Below are 21,808 nucleotides of genomic sequence, written 5' to 3'. Positions count from 1 at the left end.
TAATTTTACCAATCTAGTCGGCTAAAAAAAATTCTATATATATATATATATATATATATATATATATATATATATATATATATATATATATATATATATATATATATATGATGATTAGTAGGATATTTTTTCTGTAAATAAACTTTACTGTTTCATATTAGCTGCATGGTAGATATCCAATTTTTCGTGATACAATTTTCGGCAAAAAACTGCCACGAGTTTATTTCAAAGTGTCGGCAACGCTGGCTCGGGATTTAGAATTAAGAAGTAGCCAAAATATAGCTCCATACCAGAATCACTGCCATGGATTCTGCAGTATCTCCTAGTCTTGAAGCTGTAAATTCTTCTAGTTTTGATATTACTAAAAGGTAGCTTTCCAATTTATGTGTTTTTTGCATTTGGAAATTAGTTGTTAGGTGAATGAAACTTTCAGGAATACATCCAGAGCCTTAATGATCTCTAGGAAAATATTTTGGGTTTAACTTACTTTTTGATGGTGATTTGTGGTAGTTCTTTGCTCTGAAGATTATTTGAATTTATTTCTGCTCCTTACATTAATTTCTGCACAAAAATAGGTTGACAATTTTCAGGGAGATCAAACTTACCCCATAGTCTGTGGTAAATCTTACACCTTTCACTAAACCCCATATATGCAGACAAAAATTGTGTCACTAATAATTGCTAGCTGATACATCTATATAGGCTACATCAAAAATCAAAAACCATGCAAAACAATACTGTTGTTAATAGTTCTTATGTTCAATAGTAGAACACAGATTTTTTACTCATCATTGGGTATTTTCAACAGTATTGGTCTTACTCCATATGTAGGTAGAAGGAGTCTCTAAGAATGTTTTTTTTTTTTTTCAAATTTTTACTGTAAATATGAAAAAAGTAATACCATTCTTGAAGAAACAATGAGGAACAAATTGTAAAAATAATTTTTATTAAAAAAAGGATAATTTCAATGTGTATCCGAGGGAGTCCAGAATTTTGCCATTGTTATTTTTTGCCCTGTCATACAAATGGATAGCTAGGCTCTGGCAGCAAAGATATTTTATGCAAACAAGATTTTCATCAGAAAATCAAGCTGTTGTTCTGATATACCAGCCTTGTTGATCCTGTTAGGTATAGTATACAGCGTCATTGTACTCCTTTAGATATGTTTCCCTGATCTTCTTCATTTTTACTGTTAACAATATAACAGATGTCCGTTTGGTGAGTTGAAGGACCTAGTGAGATGTCAGAGTCTTCACTGGAAAGATCATTTATCTTTTCCAGTTTTGGCTCAAGTTTCTGCTCTTTTACTTTTCCTTTTTATGGCACTTGGTATTAACCAAGTGACATATAGCAATTGCCAATTCTGTTGGTCTGTCTGTCAGTCCTGGTTTTGCTACTAGGTAAGCTAAGACAATGAAATTTGGCAAGCATATCAGGGACCAGACCAGATTAAATTAGAAATAGTCGTTTTCCCGATTTGACCATCTGGGGGGGAGTGGGGGGCCAGTTAATTTGCAAAAAATAGAAAAAATGAAGTATTTTTAACTTATGAGTGGGTAATTGGATCTTAATGAAATTTGATGTTTGGAATGATATTGTGTCTCAGAGCTCTTATTTTAAATCCCAACCGGATCTGATGACATTGGGGGGAGTTGGAGGGGGAAACCTAAAGTCCTGGTTTTGCTACTTTAGGCACTTCCAGGTAAGCTAGGACAATGAAATTTGGCAAGCATATCAGGGACCAGACCAGATTAAATTAGAAATAGTCGTTTTCCCGATTTGATCATCTGTGGGGGGAGTGGGGGCCAGTTAATTTGGAAAAAATGAAGTATTTTCAATTATGAGCAGGTGATTGGATCTTAATGAAATTTGATGTTTGGAATGATATTGTGTCTCAGAGCTCTTATTTGAAATCCCGACCGAATCTGATGACATTGGGGGGAGATGGAGGGGGGACCTAAAATCTTGGAAAACACTTAGAGTGGAGGGATTGGGATGAAACTTGATGGGAAAAATAAGTGCAAAGTCCCAGATACATGATTGACATAATCGGAACTGATTCGCTCTCTTTGGGGGGGGGGTAATTCCTAAAAATTAGAAAAAATGAGGTATTTTCAACTTACAAATGGGTGATCAGATCTCAATGAAATTTGATGTTTAGAAGGATATCAAGTCTTAGAGCTCTTATTTTAAATCCCAACTGGATCTGGTGACGGGGCCGGGAGTTGGGAGGGGGAAACTTAAAACTTGGAAAACACTTAGAGTGGAGGGATCAGGATGAAACATGGTGGGAAATAAACACAAGTCCTAGATAGATGATTGACATAAACGGAAAGGATCCGCTCTCTTTGGGGTAGTTGAGGGGGGTATTTCTGAAAAATTAAAAAAATGAGGTATTTTTAACTTATGAACAGGTGATTGGATCTCAATGAAATTTGATATTTAGAAGGATATTGTGGCTCAGAGCTCTTATTTTAAACCCGACCGGATCTGGTGACATTGGGGGGGAGTTGGGAGGGGGAAACCTAAAACTTGGAAAACACTTAGAGTGGAAGGATCGGGATGAAACTTGGTGGGAAAAAAAAAACACGAGTCCTAGATACATGATTGACATAACCAGAACGGATCTGCTCTCTTTGGGGTAGTTGGGGGGGGGGGGTTAATTCTGAAGAATTAGAAAAAATAAGGTATTTTTAACTTACAAACAGGTGATTGGATCTCCATGAAATTTGATATTTAGAAGGATATTGTGTCTCAAAGCTCTTATTTTAAATGCTGTCCAGATCTGGTGACATTGGGGGAAGTTTGGGGTGGGGAAACCTAAAATGATGGAAAACGCTTAGATTGGAGGGATTGGGATGAAACTTGGTTGGAGAAATAAGCAGAAGTCTTGCATACGTGATTTACATAATTGGAACGGATCTGCTCAATTGGGGGGGGATTCTGAAAAATAAGAAAAAATGATGTATTTTTAACTTACAAAGGAGTGATCGGATCTTCATGAAACTTCATATTTAGAAGGACCTCATAACTCAGATATCTTATTTTAAATCTCAACCGGATCAAGCATAATTGGGGGGGGGGCAGTTTGGGGGACCAGAAATCTTAGAAAATACTTAAAGTGGTGAGATCAGGATGAAACTGGATGGGAAGAATAGAAACCTGTCTAAGATACGTGACTCACATAACTGGACCGGATCTGCTCTCTTTGGTGGAATTGGGGGGGGGGGGAGGTAATTTTGAAAATTGAGGTATTTGTAACTTACAAAAGGGTGACCAGATCTTAGTGAAATTTGATATTTAGAAGGATCTTGTGCTTTAAAGTTGTAATTTCAAATTCCGACCAGATCCTGTGACATTCGGGGGAGTTGGAGGGGGAAACCGGAATTCTTGGAAAACATGAAAATTGGGGTATTTTTATCTTACGAATAGATGATTGGATCGTAATGAAATTTGATTTTTAGAAGGAATTCATGTCTCAGAGCTCTTATTTCAAATCCTGACCAGATCTTTTGACATTGGGGGGAGTTGGAGGGGGAAATCTTGGAAAAACACTTGGAGTGGAGGAATTGGGATGAAGCTTGGTGGATAGAATAAACAAATGTCCTTGATACGTGATTGACAGAATCGTACGGGATTCGCTCTCTTTGGGGGAGTTGGGGGGAGGGGTTCAGTGATTTGGTGAGTTTGGTGCTTCTGGACGTGCTAGGGCGATGAAAATTGGTAGGCATGTCAGGGAGCTGCACAATTTGACTTGATAAAGTCGTTTTCCCAGATTCAACCATCTGGGGGGCAAAAGGGAGAGGAAAAATTAGAAAAAATTAGGGATTTATAACTTACGAGTGGGTGATCGGATCTTAATGAATTTTGATATTTAGAAGGACTTTGTGACTCAGAGCTATTATTTTAAATCTTGAGCGGCATTAAGCCTCTTATTGTCCTTTTTGAATCAATCTATTGATTCATAGAATTTTGTTAGAGCTCATACCATATGATCCCTTGGCTCTTAGCTCTTCTTGCCTCGTCACAAGTGCCATATGAGCTCTTAGCTCTTGTTTGTTCTTGTTTTTTTTCTTTCTCTCTTTGTTCAATTGCTCTCAAAGCTTCTAAAGATATGATATGATTACTTCAGCTTCCCAAGCAATTATTTGCCTACCAGATGTCCTGGATGCTGAGGTATTAAGGGAATAGTTGAATGTTGAGTCCAAGAGGAATTCTTCAAATGATTTCTCATGTGTATAAATCTTCTTAAGACAAACCAGCACTGACATAGTAATCTGATCAGTTGTAGTATTCACTGTTACTGTCTCTTGTTAAAATCTAGGTCTCTGATTTCTTTCTATCAACATATTGTTTTAACTTGGTTAGATGAAGCTTTGCCTTGTCAATATTTGCTGGGATAGTTTAATCATATATTCCTGTTGTTTAAAATTATTTTTTAATCAGTAAAGGAGTAGGGTAAGTTTCCTAGACCTGACATAAATTTTTACAAGTCCTTGTTTTGATAAAATGTCACCTGGGTGACAGTTTGCTTGTTTCCACTTCACAAGCTTCTTCTCATGGGATAATTTCAGCCTTTTGAAAACAACCCTGTCAAGGGGCTTCAGAACAAGGGATGCATGGTCCAGTAACTTAGGAATAGCAATATTGTTTTCTGAAGCAAGCTCCATAAGAATCAAGGGTAAATGAGAGTCATGGCCCACAAAAATAAGAAGTGCTTTTCCTTTCACCAAAAACAAGTAAACATCTTCAAACCAGTTATAGAACAGGTCTGCTGCCATCCATGTCTTCATAGTAGCTGAAAAACATGCATTTGACTAGCCTTTAGCAGGTAGTCATGAACTCCAGATGTTTCCTTCCCAAGAAGACTACCAGCAGTGGCAGTTTCTCACCTGATGCACAAATACATGTTAGAGCAGTTGTGTTATCATGCCCATTGGCACCAGTTTGCCATGTTGCTGGTGATCCTTTTGTGCAAGAAATTTTAAGGCTATCAGGATTGTAACAAAACAATGTTTCATCAAAGTTATACCAACATTCCAGTTTGTCTAAGTTGTCAAGCTCTTCTGTTGTTTTAGTAGGAAGTTACAAAAACCTAGAATAATGAAAGAGTCTGCTTGTTGCACAGCCCTCAGGTTTCTTAAGTGAAATGTTGTGTCTTTTCTTAAACCCAAACTCCTGGCTGCTTGATTGTGAAATGAGCCTACTAATTCTTTCACACTGATGTGTTTTGTATATTTTTATTGTTAACATTATGAATAATTGACAAAAAAAACTGAAGTCTAGACTAGTATTCCCAAAAGCTAGCCAAATGTATACATGCAGCATGATACATAATTTGTACTTTACTGAAAACAAAATAGATGTCAAGTTTTTTCAAGTATTATCTTTGGAATAAATATCAGTATATGTTTACTTAACTGCCTTTCCATGATCATTCTATATACTTTTGGTTTTCAAACAGTTTGTGGTAAAAATCTGTAGCAAGGAGTGAGCCAGCTCAATAGTAACCAAGATTCTAAAAAAAAATGAATCTTGATACTAATATAAACAACAAATGAATCAGAGTTTTATGCTTATTTTAAAAATTTAAGTTTTATCAAATTTTGTCTTACCCATCAAAATTTACAAGCCTGAAAAAATTTGCCTTATTTTCAAAAAAAAAGGAAACACCTTCTAAAAGTTATAAAATTTTAATGAAGATCAGATTCAGATTATCAGAGAATCCTACTGTAGACATTTCAAGCTTCTATCTGCAAAAATGTGGAAGAATTTTGTATTTTTGCCATAAGAAAGATCATGGATGTGGGTTTATTTGTTTATATGTTTTTTGTTTGTTTTTTTTCCCCAGGGATGATTGTATCAATCCAGTGGTCCTAGAGGACCCATTCTAATGGAAATTAAAAGTTTTAGCCTTTTTAAGTGACTAAAAAATTGGAGGGCGACTAGACCCCCTCCCATGCTCATTTTCCCCAAAGTCATCAGGTCAAATTTCCAGATAGCCATTTTGTTCAACAGAGTCAAAAAATCTAATAACTATGTCTTTGAGGATGACTTAATCCCCTGCAGTCCCCAGGGGAAGGGCTGTAAGTTATGAATATTGTCCATTGTTTACATGTAGTATTGGTTATTGGGAAGTATACAGACTTTTTCAGGGGGGATTTTCTCTGGTGGTGGGGAGAGGGTTATGTGAGAGGATCTTTCCATGGAGAAATATATCATAGGGAAAGAGATTTTTCATGAAGGACTCTCCAGCATTATGTAAAAAAGCAAAGAAAGATTAAATTAAAAAAACAGAACAAGTAGATTAAAACAATGAGGGGGTTCATCCCCTCCTCGATACCTCACTCTTTACACTAAAGTATTTTAGTAGTTTCAAAAGAGCTATTTATTCTAATTAAACAGCCTTTTTGATTGAGGGGTCATTCTTAAAGAATTGGAACAAAATATGAACTCTAGCATAAAGAGGGAGGTATTGACAAGGAGGCAAACCCCCTGATATCTATCTATATATATAAAAATAAGTTGTCTGTGTGTGGATCTGTGGATCAGGTGACGTCATGTTTGTTCGCATATGACGTCTGAATTATTTCACACTAATACAAAAGAAGAAAAAAACTAAAAAAGGTAAAAACTACAAAAAAAACTAAAAAGAAAAAAAAACTAAAAAAGCTAAAAAACTAAAAAAAAAACTAAAAAAAGATAAAAATCTAATAACTAAAAAAAAACTGAAAAAAAATAAAAAAAGGCAAAAACTACAAAAAAAAATAAAAAAGGCAAAAACTACAAAAAAAATAAAAACTAATAAAAAAACTAAAAAAGCTAAAAAACTAAAAAAACTAAAAAAAACTAAAAAAAGGTAAAAAACTAAAAAAAACTAAAAACTAAAAAAGAAAAAAACTAAAAAAAAGGAAAAAACTGAAAAATAAAAGAGAAAAAGAAAACTAAAAAAATATGAATAAATATATATAAAAATAAGTTGTTTGTGGGTTATCTCTGTCTGTCTGTCTGTCGAGTGACGTCGTGTTTGTCCGCATATGACGTCTGAATTATTTCACACTAATACAAAAGAAGAAAAAAAAACTAAAAAAGGTAAAAACTACAAAAAAAACTAAAAAGAAAAAAAACTAAAAAAGCTAAAAAACTAAAAAAAACTAAAAAAAGGTAAAAAACTAAAAAAAACTGAAAAAACTAAAAAAAGGCAAAAACTAAAAAAAAAAACTAAAAACTAATAAAAAAACTAAAAAAGCTAAAAAACTAAAAAAACTAAAAAAACTAAAAAAAGCTAAAAAACAAAAAAAACTAAAAACTAAAAAAGAAAAAACTAAAAAAAAGAAAAAACTGAAAAATAAGAGAAAAAGAAAACTAAAAAAATATTAATAAATATAAAAAATATAAATATAAATATAATATAAATTAGCAATCAACAAAGCACCGAGACACAAATGACGACCAGGACACAGGGAGTATAAATGACGACCAGGACATAGTTAAAAAAAAACAAACTAAAAAAACTAAAAAAATGGTAAAAACTACAAAAAAACTAAAAACTAATAAAAAAACTAAAAAATCTAAAAATCTAAATAAACTAAAAAAGAAAAAAAAAGAAAAAAGGAAAAAAATAAAGGAGAAAAACAAAACTAAAAAACTAATGTATATACAGACCGGGACACCGGGATACAAATGACGACCGGGATACAGGGAATATAAATGACGACCGGGACACAGGGACACAACTACAATGGGGACGCCGGGGGGCACAGGGGGATATAAATGACGACCGGGACACCGGGACACAAGGAATATAAATGACGCCCGGGACACTCAAAGAGAAATCACAGACTGGAACACCGGGACACAAATGACGACCGGGACACAGGGAATATAAATGACGACCGGGACACAGGGACATAACTACAAAGGGAACGCCGGGGTGCACAGGGGGATATATAAATGACGATGGCGACTCAGGGAATGGTCGATTAGCAATCACCATCAACAAAGCTCAAGGGCAATCATTAGAATCATGAGGTATAGATCTGAATACGGATTGTTTTCCCATGGACCATTACATGTTGCATGTTCAAGAGTCGGTAAACCTGACAATCTATTTATATGCACAGACAATGGGACAGCAAAGAATGTTGTATATTCGCAAGTTTTACGTAGTTAAAAACATATATATATATATATATATATATATATATATATATATATATATATATATCTATCTATATTCACAGGTGGGACATAGGGACACAACTACAATGGCGCGTAACTAATATGGCGCGTAACGACTTACGCGCGCGGGGGGGCTTGGGGGGGGCGCGAAGCGCCCCCACCAACTAGTATGCAATAAAAATATATAAATATAGAAGTTTATTGTGTAAGTTGATTTTTAAGCTACGTAATATTTGTTACTAATAAAAAACATTTTTAAAATAGAATTGAAAGCTCTAGTAGACTTCATCCAATCATTAGAATCATCCAACCAAAACTTTGAAAAAGCCATTTAGCCAAAAAAAGTAAAATTATTATAATTTTTCTTTAATTATTCATGCACGTTGAACCAAAATCAAAACCTTCATTACTTTAAAAACAGTTAGAAATTGAATAGAATAAACAGGTTTTTATGGCACTTGGTATTTACCAAGTGACATTTAGCAATCACAAATTCTTTTGCTCTGTCTGTCGGTCCTGGTTTTGCTAGTTTAGGCACTTTCAGATAAGCTAATACAACACTATTTGACAGGCGTATCAGGGACTAGACCAGATTAAATTGTAAATAGTCGTTTCCCCGATTCGACCATCTGGGAGGGGAGTGGGGGTATGGTTAATTTGGAAAAATTAGAAAAAATGAGGTATTTTTAACTTACAAATGGGTGACCGGACCTTAATGAAGTTTGGTGTTTAGAAGGATATCGTGTCTTAGCGCTCCTATTTAAAATTTCCGACCGTATCCGGTGACATTGGTGGGAGTTGGAGGAGGAAACCTAAAATCTTGGAAAACACTTAGAGTGGAGGGATCAGGATGAAACTTGGTGGGAAAAATAAGCGCAAGTCCTAGATACGTGATTGACATAACCAGAACGGATCCCCTCTCTTTGGAGGAGTTGGGGGGAGGGTTAATTCTGAAAATTAGAAGAAAGGAGGTATTTTTTTAACTTACGAAGGAGTGATTGGATCTTAACGAAATTTCATATTTAGAAGGACCTCGTAACTCACAAGGACCTCATAACCTGGCAGGAGTATGGGGGGGCCGAAAATCTTGGAAAACGCATAGAGTGGAGAGATCGGTATGAAACTTGGTGGCTAGAATAAGAAATTGTCGCAGATACATGATTGACGTAAATGGACTGGATCCGCTCTCTTTGGGAGAGTTAGGGGGGGGGGTCCAGTGCTTTGGTGAGTTTGGTGCTCCCGGACGTGATATGACGATCAAAATTGGTAGCCGTGTCAGGGATCTGCACAAATTGACTTGATAAAGTCGTTTTCCCCGTATCAACCCTCGGTGGGCTGAAGGGAGAGGAAAAATTAGAAAAAGGAGGTATTTCTAACTTACGAGTGGGTGATCGGATCTTAATGAATTTTGATATTTAGAAGGATCTTGTGTCTCACGAGTTCTTATTTTAAATCCTGGCCAGCATTAAGCCTCTAATTTTCCCTTCAAATTAATATATTGATTCTCAGAATTTTCCTAGAGCTCATGCCATATTAGCTCTTGGCTCTTCTGACCTCGTTACAAGTGCCATATGAGTTTTTGGCTCTTGATTTAACTGAAAGTAATGAACAACATTAAAACTTAGAACAAAGAGAAATTTGTACCTATATGAGGGGGTTCGCCCCCTCCTCAATACCTCTATCTTGACGCTAAAGCATTTTTAGCAATTTCAAAAGAGCTATTATTCTAATTAAACGGGCTTTGTTATTCAGGGGTCATTCTTAAAGAATTCGAACAAAATAAAACTTTAGCGTAAGAAGCAAGGTATTGACAAGGGGGCGAACCTTCTTTATATACACAATAAAGATATACAAATATAAGAGTTTGTTACGTAAGTTTATTTTGTAAGTTACGTATATTTATTACTAAAGAAAGCGTTTGTAAATAAAATGAAAAGTTCTAGTGACCTCTTTAAGTGACCAAATAATTGAAGGGCAACTATGCCCCCTCCTCCGCCCCTTTTTTATCAAAACTGTCCGATCAAAACTTTGAGAAAGCCAATTAGCCAGAAAAGTAAAATTAATATACAAATTTCGTTTTAATTATTCATGTATGTTGAGCAAAAATCAAAACCTGCATTAATTCAAAAACATTCAGAAATTAAATAAAAACTAGTTTTTTAACTGAAAGTAAGGAGTGACATTAAAACTTACAACAAACATAAAGTATTCTGTATACGAAAGGGCCTGCCCCCTGTTCATTGACCTGCTCTTTACACTAAAGTTTGACTCTTTCTCACAGCTCTAGTTTTTAAAACAATAAAATACTTTAGCGTAAAGAGCGGAGGATTGAGGAAGGGACAGTCCCTTTCATATACAGAATAATTTCTGTTCGTTTTAAGTGTTAGTGTCACTCCCTACTTTCAGTTTAAAAAAAAACTTTTTTTTAATTTAATTTTTATAAGAATCTATAGTTTGGCTTACTATTTGCATGTTGGACAAACTCTTTCATCAATTTTTGATACCAACTCAAACATTATTGTTTAATTTACTTTTATACCTCCTTAAGTTACCTTGTAAAATAAAACTTAATAACATTAAAAAAAAATTGCTCTATGCTTTTGGACATCCTGGATGCATTTACGCTTTTTGATCTATTTAAATTGTAAGAGTAGAAGTAGTCATAGTAGTAGCACTAAAAGTTTCAACTTAATTCCCCCAGTCGTTCGTGAGATATTGATGAGGTGTCTTATTGGCAACCATACACACACTGCTTTCTGAGCTAGTTTTAAAGCATAAATGCAGAGCGTTGATGTACCCAATTTTCTTAGAGACATAGTTACTGGACCTAGTGATCTAGGGCTGCTTGCCCTCCAATCACTTTTGACTCTTTAAAAGGCCACTAGGTCTTTTAATTTCCAGTGGATTTAGCTCCTTTAAAAGTTTCAATGATATTGCTAGCTATTATACAGATGCGCTGCCTATGATATTGCTTATATGCCCTTTTGAATACCTGGATATATGTTTAGTTTAATTTAAACTCCCCCTTAACATCCTCTAAAAGTTTCATCTTAACACATTAGCTTATTAGTTAAGGTAACTGTACTGGTATTATTTTTAGGATACACAATGCACCTTCTGGCTAGTTCAAAACTCGTGACAACTTGCCCTTAAAAGTCAAACTTACTAATGGAAGTCATTCTTGGGATCTTGCTTTGGAACCTTGTGAAAATTTGCATACTCATAGTTTGTTTTGATTTAATTCAATACCCACCTGAACATTCCTTTAAAGCTTCACCTTAATGCCTTTAGCTTATGTAGTAACAAATGTTGTAGCATTAGTAGAAGTATACACATACTGCCTTTGGTTCTTCATAATTCTCTTCAACAATTGCTGAAAGTTTCAATTAAATACTATCAACCGTTTTTGAAGAATTTTTGGTTTTTCCTCTCGACAACTGGTGTTGGCATAGTCGGTAACGGATTATTTCAATACAGTTTCAATGCTGCCCAAATTTTTCGCCTTAATACACTTAGCTTTAGTAGTAATAGTAGTTGTACCAGAAATAATAGTAGCAGCATTAGTAATAATAGTAGCAGTAGTATTAGCATGGCTAGAAGCAGTTGTAAAAGGATGCAAATATTGGCTTTTGAATAGTTCAACATCCTCTGCAACAAGCCCTGTAAGTTTCAAATTCACACACCAAACTGATCTAAAGACATTCTTAATACGCCTGTTTGACAACCTGTATACTGACGGTGTTTTACGATTCAGTTCACCTTCCCCCTCATAATTCCCTGGAAGTTTCACCTTTATGCCCTTAGGCATAGTTGTAATAGTAGTCACGGTAGTAGTGTTATCTCTAATAGTAGTAGTATTTGTAGAAACAGAACTATTACTTGTGGCACCAATAGTATTAATGTATTGCCTTTTTGTCAGTTAAACATCCCTCTTATCATGTCCTGGAAGTTTCAATTAAATACAATTAGCCGTTGCTATGACAGTGCTGATATGTCCTTTTGATAGCCTGTATATTCAGATAATTCTTTAAATTTTCATCTTAATGCTCTTGGTTTTGTTATTCAAGTTGTTGTTATACAAGCAGTAGTAAATGTAGAATTGGTAGTAATACTGGTAGTAGTATGAACATATTGCCTTTTGGTAAATTGATCTTACCCTTTAAGAATTATCTGGAAGTTCTAAATTACTACCCAAATCCATTCTCGAACTCTTAAGGCAATTTGCTTGCACTTTGTGTCTTTTGATTTAGTTCAAATTTCCCCTCAATATTTAAAAGTAGTAGCAGTAGTATCAGTAGTAGTGTTGATAGTTGTAGTAGTAGTAGTAGTAGCATCTAAATATCATCTTTTTGGTCAACTGTCCCTTATCATTTCTTGAAAGTTCCAAATTAATGTACTCATTCCTGAGTTAAGCCCTTTTGACAATCTGTTTGCACATATCATTCTCCGAAAGGTCCACCTGAATGTCCTTTTTTTTGAAAAGTAATAATAATTGCCTTAAGTACAGCCCTTGCCTTAAGGGCTCTGGGGGGTTGATATCCCCAAAGACATAATTTCTGGATCTTTCAACAAGGCTGAAAAAATAGATGTCTCGAAATTTTGATTAGATATTTATTTTGGGAAATGATAAGCGCGAGGGGGGGGGGCTGCTGACCTTTAAATAACTCTTGACTCTTAAAAAAGGGGTACAACTTACTATTTCTAATTAAATACATCATCCGAAGTTTATTTGACTTTCAAGGTCCAACCTTTCAATAGACAACCAAATGACATTTCAATATCACATTTCGAAGATTATGTGACTACAATTTTCCTTGAACTTTGTTCAGCTACGCTGAACAAAGTTGCTGTGCTAAAATTTTCTTGGATGTATTTGAGGAAATGATGGGCGTGGGAAGGATGGGCTGGATGCCCTCCAATCACTTTTCAAGTAATTCGTAGTAACGAACTATAATAAGGAGCGACCCAGCTTAATAGTAACCGAAACTCTAAAAAATGGAAGTTTGATACCAATAGTTACATCAATAGAATCGCATTTTTGCTGATTTTAAGTATACAAGTTTCATCAAGCTCAATCTTACCCATCAAAAGTTACGAGCCTAAGGAAATTTGCTTGATTTTAGAAAAGAGGGGAAAACACCCCCTACAAGTCATAGAAGCCTACCAAAAATTACACCATCAGATTCAGCGTATCAGAGAGCCTCACTGTAGAAGTTTCAAGCTCCTATCTTTAAAAATATGGAATTTGTATTGTGTTTTGTCAGAAGACAGATCACGGATGCGCGTTAATTTGTTTTTGTTGTTTTGTTTTTTTTCCCAGGGGTAATCGTATCGACCCAGTGGTCCTAGAATGTCGCAAGAGGGCTCATTCTAGCGGAAATAAAAACAATCTAGTGCCTTTTTAGTGACTAAAACTTAGAGGGCGCCTAGGCCCCCTCCCACGCTCATTTTTTCCCAAAGTCACTGGATCAAAATTTTGAGATAGCCATATTGTTCAGAATAGTCGAAAACCTTAAAAATTATATCTGGAACGACTTAATCCCCCAGAGTTCCCGGGGAAGGGGCTGCAAGTTACTAACTTTGACCGTTGTTTGCATATAATAATTATTATTGGGAAGTGTACAGACGTTTTCAGGGGGTTTTATTTGCGTTAAGGGGGAGGGGTCCTTGTGAGAGGATCTTTCCATGGAGGAATTTATCATGAGTGAAGAGAATATCCATGAAGGGGGCGCAGGATTTTCTAGCATTATTAAATACAAAATAATAAGAAAATAAACAAAAAAAGTTTATTTCAGCTGGAAGCAAGTAGTAGCATTGAAACCTAAAACGAACAGAAATCATCATCTATATGAGGGGGTCCATCTCCTCCCTAATTCCTCGCTCTTTACGCTAAAGTATTTCTAGTAATTTCAACTATTTATCCTACGGCCTTTGTGATTCAGGGGTCATTCTTAAAGAATTGGTTCACAATTCAAGGTTTAGTGTAAAGAGTAAGGTATTTACGATGGGTGAACCCCCTCATATACGCAATTAAAATATACAAATATAGAAGTTTGTTATGAAGTTAATTCTTAAGTTACGTATATCTTTTACTAATAAAAACGTTTGTAAAATAAAATAGATAAAAAGTTCTAATTGCATTCCAAGTAACCAAAAATTCGAAAAACTCAGAAACGTAAGTATAGGCTATCAGAAAACGCAATAGTTACTAGTTTTGACATCGCTTCTATGTATACAAACATTTATGTGGCAGTATCTGAGAAGTCCTTAACTTAAACTAGACCTACGTTGCCCGGGCAACGTGAAGTGTTGCGGCAACCTATGTCCGACTTTGCCGGCTAAAGTGTTGCGGGAGCAACACTTTGGTTTTGTTTCTTCGCTATCGATCAGTAATCACATGATCAAAGGCTTTTCCTCAGCGTTGAAAAAACAACAACTACAAAATAGTATCGAAAGAAGGGACTAAATTGGCTTTGCAGCCAGTTTAACTTTATCCTTTTCAATCGTAGACATCGTGACGGATGAAAACTCGGAACAATATCTTATATAATCTAGTTGGTATTATAAAGCTATCCGTAACTTTTCAGGATTAAAATACCATAGGTGACACTAATTATTACGAAGCTACCTCATTGTTTTACGTTATCGTTTGTACCCGTTGCGTAAACACTTAATTTTGTCACATTTAATGAGATCGAGTACAATGTGCACCAATTTGTTCAAATTTCGAGCCCAAAGTGAACAGATTCTTACTTACAAGTCCATCTCTCGTGATAGACATCAAGTTCACCGGAAACAAATAAATGGGTACACCAAATAGCAAAAGTTGCAAATCCCTCATAGCTGAAGATGATTGTAGCTCAACAGCCGATTATTACTTACAAGTCCCCTACATGTCTTACCAATGGAACCACATTGGTTTAACCATCAAATACACCGGAAACAAATAATAGGTACACCAACTAGCAAAAGTGGCAAACCCCTCATTGCCGAAGATGATTATGAGCTAACAGCCGTTTCTCGCCCAAAGTGAAGCGAATCTTACTTATAAGTCCTTCTCCCGTGATAGGCATCAAGTTCACCGGAAACAAATAAATGAGTAAACCAACTTGCATATTTGCAAACCCCTCATCGCTGAAGTTGACTGTAGTCTAACAGCAGATTATTACTTACAAGTCCCCTACATGTCTTACCACTGGAACCAAATTGGCTTTACCATCAAATACACTGGAAACACATAATAGATACACCAACTAGCAAAAGTTGCTAACACCTCATTGCCGAAGTTGATTATTACCTAAGAACCAACTGTTGCTTACAAGTCCTCTATATGTCTCACAATTTGTATCGGCCTAGATTTCGTTTCAGTGTGTACCTTACTACTGAAGTTGTCAACCCATTGAAACTTTCAAACTGGCATACCTCTTGAAGGCATTTTTATACCAAAAATGGATGTCATATACTTTGATCAGCTCATCAAGAGCTATCGATTGCCGTCAAAAAAAATTCTATCTGTCTTCGTTCAAAAGTTGATTTTTTTTTTGCCGTAGGTCAACTTTCTAACGTCACCATTTAGAAAGGAGCAAAGGATAAGCTCCAATTTCTTTAGCAATGAGAGAGCTTTTAAAGTTTATTAGGTACATCTGATACCATTTCTCTACCGCAATCCCAAGTCCGAAAAACCGAATGATAAACTCAGCTGAAATCACGAACAGAAATGGGCAAAAGCAATAGATGGCAGCACTTTCGGACCCGTGGGAAAATGACACATTTTTGCTTCTGTAAATTTTTCTATTTATCACTCAAAGAAGATATATTGGCTGTGGGGCCGGGTAACTGCCGCATATATTTAACACTTATAAATTTTAGTCCATCTTCAATTTGAAAGTGGTGCCTGCCTTCTTGCCTGCTAGAACGGAGCTTTCCACTCGAAAGCAGAAACATGCTTTGATGAAACGAAATCTTGGCTGCACAACTACAGATACTCCTCTCTGACATAGGCTATATAACTCCATTTGACTTAGCACACCATAGGCTCTGGCTCGTGGACAAGCAAAAACCATCCTTTTTGGCCCCAGCCAAGAGTTCTGCGGAGCTTTCCAAAATGTAATGTCATATTCATCAATCCGGCCTGAGCTCCACACTTTCTGTAAAAACCGCAAAGGTTAGACCCTTACCAGTTTCCAGGAATAAGCTGAGATCGGCGGCATAGGAAAAAAAAAACGGGACAAAACCAAAGTGTTGCTCTCGCAACACAATTAAGGGAAATTATGAGAAAGATTATCATTTAATTGAAGTTTCAACAATAGGTAAAGATTTTGATATTTTAATGATCTTGGTTAAACTCTGTAATAAGTATTAAGTGTATTTTCAGAAAGGGTCTGCCAATGGGGGCACCTTTTTCCGAGTTACTGACGAATATTTATATGGAATACCTTGAAAATTGGGCTTTAAACTCATTTATTCTGGAAACATATCTATTGAGGACGTTACATGGGCGACGTAATATCATTCTGAAATTATGGGGAAGATAAACTTAGGGGTTGTTTAAATCTTCTTAATACAAATGACTGAAAACTACATTTTACCTTCGAAATTTGAAAGTGCAAATAAAATACCATTCAATAAAATTAAACACTTTTTAACTAAACACTAGATTTGTTAACTATTTTTGACAATGATAAGCTTGATTTTACTATTACGAACGATTTAAAAAATATATTATAAAACCAGTAGACATTAATACAGAACCAGTTACAAAAAGACCTTTAAGGTTATTTGCCAGAAAGGCAAGATTAGCTGTGGAAGCAAATTTTGATTATTTTTCTTTAATTTCAGTGAGTTGCCTTATTTCAACTTCCTTTATTTATCAGTCCTGGTTGAACTTCGCTGAAGTAAGGATGCTGGGAATGCTTTAAAATTCTAATTTTAGTTTTAATGATTGTATTATTGTAAGTCTCTTTCCTTTTATGTTTTGCTGATGACAACCCTTGGACATAGGGTCGAAACATTCATTTAAATATAGAATTCCACGGTCTTTCGAAAAGAATCCCTTATTGTTGTTCTTGCTGTTGATGTTTACGGTCTAAAAGGCAGTGTGGTATTTGCTGCTATTTAAATCAAAAGCTGCAATGGGCATCCAGTTAATGAACAAGGAGGATTTGCAATATTTTAAGGACAGCTGAGGGCATTGAGCTATTGTTTTTATAGTTATTTACTCAAAACCCTGAAAACCCTCATAATAAAATCATCCCTTGATAAGTAATGTGGTAGTAAAATACATTACCATAAGCTGTTTTTTACCTGTGATTTTTATTCATTCGTTAATTTTCTGTTATACGATTTATGCCAGTATATTTGAGAGGAACATATTTTACAAATAATTCTCATAAACCGTAAACAATAAGATTTCTATACCCTCAGCTGAAAAATTTAAAGGTATTTGATACTCGACAAAAAGTTTTTTTTTTGTTATTCACCTTCAGCTAAACATTTCGTTTACTTTATTTCGTTTCTGTTTTTCTTATCTGTAGGTCTAATGATCTCATCTAGTAAACATACAAGTAACAGCAAGTAATTTGTATCGTTATCTAAAGGTTTCGTTTACTTCACTTATTTGGTTTAAGTTATTTTATCTTACCTTTCAATGATCTCATTAAGTAAATATAAGACCTAGCCTTTTCTTGTGTTAAATTACTAATTTTCAGTGCATTTTTGAATTTTATTTTTGATAATTCTTCCTGGTCCTATGGTAATTATAAGTATTAATTATTATGGTCCTATAGTAATCATGGCTTTTTCAGGCAAAGTTGCGCGTGCTTTTTAGCCTTTTTAGGCAGCACCCGCCTCCCTTGGAGTTTTTAAGGCTCAATAAGGTAAATCACGCGGTCCTTCAGTAATGTGTTTTTTTTTTCAGAAAAGTCTGTTTTTAATGGACAAAAAGCTGTATTGCGACTTTGCCTCAAAAGGCCTTAATGAAGGCAAAGATTTCGTTTGAACACTGCTAGCCAACATATATAGATCAGGGGTCAAGCTGTGAGTGTCTATTCAGAAAATTGTAGGGGGTGGGGCAAGATTTGTTTTTATTCTTTTTATAATGACAAAAAATTATATTTTCAGAATCCAAGAGGAATTTTCGCATCTAAAAGTCAGGACACCAAAATAAAGATAATTTTCAAAATTTAGGGGAGCAATTGTAACACCTTCCCATTCATGCCCCTGTGCTGAATATTCTGAAGAAAAAAGTTTTAATCTTGTGGATAAAAGCCTAAAAACTACCAAAACTTCAATATATGGAAGCATGTTTTCTGTTAAAGCAGCTGCTTTATTTCCTGATTTAATTTTTTTTTCAAGATTTAACTATTTTTGTCACATTATGGCAATCCTCTTGGGTTCCATGAGTTCAGTGGGTAGTCAGAGTTCAACCTGTCAACATCTATCTAAATTCAAAGCTACTGTACCAGAGGCATTCCGTGATTGTTGACCTTTGTATGACCAAATGGCAAAACAAAAACCATTTGTCCAGAGTGTAGACTATGATGCTCATATAGCTCAATTAAATGTGCCAATTGTGATTCTTGGTTCCACGCAGGGCTTACTTCTTCTACAGGTCTTTCTGTACCCCTTTCTGGCTTCCCTCGAACACCTCTTACCCCAGGTGAAAGAAATAGAATTTTACTTCTTTTCCTGACCCTTCACACAGACAGCCTTCTGTTTTAACAGAAAGATCAAACGTATCTCAAGAGCTAGGACTAGTTCAGTCTGTCTTACAGTTTCCCATGCCCCATCCCAGTGCCAAGTTCTTGAAGTCTCCCGAAAGCTCAACACACGTATCGTGCCAAACCACTGAGTGCAGCATGGATAAATCTAATCAAACAGACAGCGTCACAGCAGCCCCCTTCTTACAACGAGATTAAAAAAAAAACATTGACTTTAAAAGAAAAGTTAGCTGATGTGTTAATGCTTACTACAGATTTTTTGTCAATTTATAGAAGTGGCTCAAGCAGTCAACCTACAAATATTTCCATTCCCAACGAAGTAAATAACACTTTAGACTCTCATCAGCAAAAAAAGTGCATTGCCCTCAAGCTCAATGAATATTAATGAAGGAAGCAGAGGATTAAGGCCGTGATTAAGTGAACTTGAAAACATCAAGGTTCAAAATCGAAGTTAGGGTAGCCTTCTGTCTCTCAGTTCTCTAGAGAGCGTCGATTGTCAAAACCATTCAAATAGCTCCAATTATCAAGTCTTGTGGAAAGTTTTGATAAACGGCTTTCTTTGGCGAGATTCTTGGGTCCTTCAACCAAGAAATAGTAATAAATTCGGCTGCGTCTTACAAAGCTTGGTTACCGACGGGAGAAAAGCAAACAAGCAAAAGAGCACCAGTATTCTCAAGTATAAATTTTCCATGTATATGAAACTGTGACAAAATGCATAGAGTACATTCTAAAATTTATTGTTTTTTCCACTTTTTTTTCTAGGGATAGGCTATTTCAAATACCTCAGTTGATTAATTGGAAACTAAACACCAAACTTAGATGAAAGCTTTCTTCAAGGATTCCTAGAAAACCAAAGTTTTCTTGCGAATAAAGTTGGAGGACAAGCAATATAAACAAAGGTATTTATTCCAAATGAAAATTCAGTTAAGTATGTAAACACAAAGAAGGATAGAATGTAAGGAAAATAAATTTTTCTGTTATCGGTAATAGACGATTAATCTTATTAGTACGACTCTCGTATTGGAAGCCCTCGCGGAATTCTGGGATCCACAAGCGCTGGATCAATGCGTCCATGAAAAATCCTTTTAACTTGGGGAAAATCTTTTCAGTCCAAAAGCCGGGATCGCGGGCTATCTTCTCAATGTAAAAGTCTTTCTGGGTAAAAATCATGAAAAACCAAGTATCTACCTGAGCACATTCAAGCTGAGACTTTCCACGGTAAAAGTAGCTGTGCCACTATAGGCTTTTCGCCTATGCCCAAATTTTTCGTAGTTTCTGGACACTTTTTTTTTCCAAAAGTGCTCTTCTTCCACACGGCATAATTACTAAGTAATCTGGACTGGCACCAATGAAGCCATGCTCATAGTACAAAAAACAAAAATAAATAAAAAAAAGGAAGATAGAAGGAGAAAAGGAAGACTGTTTTCCTACATTAGTGATTAATATAGATCAGCTCTTGAATGAGGCCTTAACCCTACTCAGCCATACAATCACATAGATCGAACAGCAAAACCGTACATAATCAACCATAAAGAATAATCCATGGACAGGCAGTCGTGTCGTCAATAAGTATAAGTCGTCATTTACCAAATAATAAAAACAGTAAAGACAAATAATTCAGAGGCAACAACCCAACACAAGGGCTCATCACGAGAATACACACTTGCCTATAGGGTTTCGGAACTTTAAATTCTCTACCCAGGCAAGTGGCGTGCCTACCATAAATTACCTATGGTATCCCCGCGTTAGGCATCACCCCCAAAATATATGCCTATGAAAAAACAAGCAAATGTAGAACAACCAAGTAACACCAAAAAAAGCCTATCCTACCTTAGTTCTGGCTCTCATGTATTTAAGTTACTGGCTCTCATGTATTTAAGTTACCAATTCACAATCTATATTAAAACTAAACAATTATTCAAAGACAAAGCCGGAGAATATTGATTTTTAAAAATCCTTGTGTTATGAAAGACCAAGTAAAACTTCTATTTGCTCAAAGAAGGCACAAGAAAAGTGTTTGAGCCTTATGCCTTTAAGTAGAGAGCGATTTGGACAAAATGTATTGTTACTTTTTTTTGACAGGGTACTAAGAGGAGTTGCTGTAGAAACTTCAATAAGGGTTCATTCGATTGGAAATTGAAAGGGCTAGTGCCTTTTTTATCAGTCAAAAGTAATTGAAGGCTAAGCAATCCCCTCCCGCACTCATTATTTCCAAAAACACATTCAATCAAAGTTTTGATATAATCATTTTGTTCAGCGTAGTTGAAAGGTCCGAAAATTATGTCTGAGAACGACACCCCCCCCCTCCTACGTCTCTCAGGGCAAGGGTTGTAAGTCATGCCTGGGGGGCATATAATGTTTTTACAAAAACTGTAGTTGTATAAAATTCGAATGGAGCTCATTGGGACTGGTAATCAGAAGTTCTAGTTTCCTTTTTAAGAGTCAAAGTGATCGAAGGGTAGGTACGCCCCCCACACGTCGTATTTTCCTCAAATGCATACGATAGAAATTTTGAGATTGCTATTTGTTCAAAATCAGTCCAAACATTATATTACAGGGCCTTTAGGGTTGACACCAGCCCCCATAGTCTGGGAGTAAGGGTTATAAGTAATGCCCCGGGGGTATACAATGTTCCTATGGAAGGGGTAGTTGTATACACTTTAGAAGAGTCTTATCTGAATTGAAATGCATATTTCTAGTTCCCTTTTAAGAGTAAAATATGATGGAGAGCAAATACCCCCTCCCCTCTCCCTGAAACCCTTTTTTCCCGAAACGCATTCAATTGTAGTTGCCAGATAGTCATTTATATTACCACCACTACTACTACCAAACCACTCCATATACAATATTGATGGAAAATTTGAAATAAATCAAAAGGCATAATGTGCATGCAAATTGTCTTAAAAACA

At 35.6% G+C, this 21,808-nt stretch overlaps 1 protein-coding gene across 4 annotated transcripts in view; it reads left to right on the top strand.

Annotated features, from left to right (window-relative positions):
• The first annotated feature begins 234 nt into the window (after positions 1-234).
• Positions 235-21,808, top strand: part of LOC136024876 (phospholipase A and acyltransferase 3-like) — an 82,199-nt gene continuing 60,625 nt past the window's right edge. Inside the window, exons 1-2 of one of the 4 annotated variants that reach the window (XM_065700402.1) lie at positions 275-368; positions 19,662-19,798. Coding sequence is in view for 2 of the 4 variants with exons in the window: in XM_065700400.1 (XP_065556472.1) it covers positions 304-368 (65 nt within the window). In the remaining 2 variants the exon portion in view is untranslated. Of the gene's footprint in view, positions 369-17,103; positions 17,133-17,910; positions 17,933-19,661; positions 19,799-21,808 lie in introns of those variants that run through there. The other 3 variants (XM_065700400.1, XM_065700401.1, XM_065700403.1) reach the window with 3 other exon arrangements.

This window comes from Artemia franciscana, chromosome 3 (assembly GCF_032884065.1).
Source record: "Artemia franciscana chromosome 3, ASM3288406v1, whole genome shotgun sequence".
Lineage (NCBI taxonomy): Eukaryota > Metazoa > Arthropoda > Branchiopoda > Anostraca > Artemiidae > Artemia > Artemia franciscana.
Note: the sequence above shows the minus strand (reverse complement) of the source record. Positions and strands in the feature narration are given on the sequence as shown.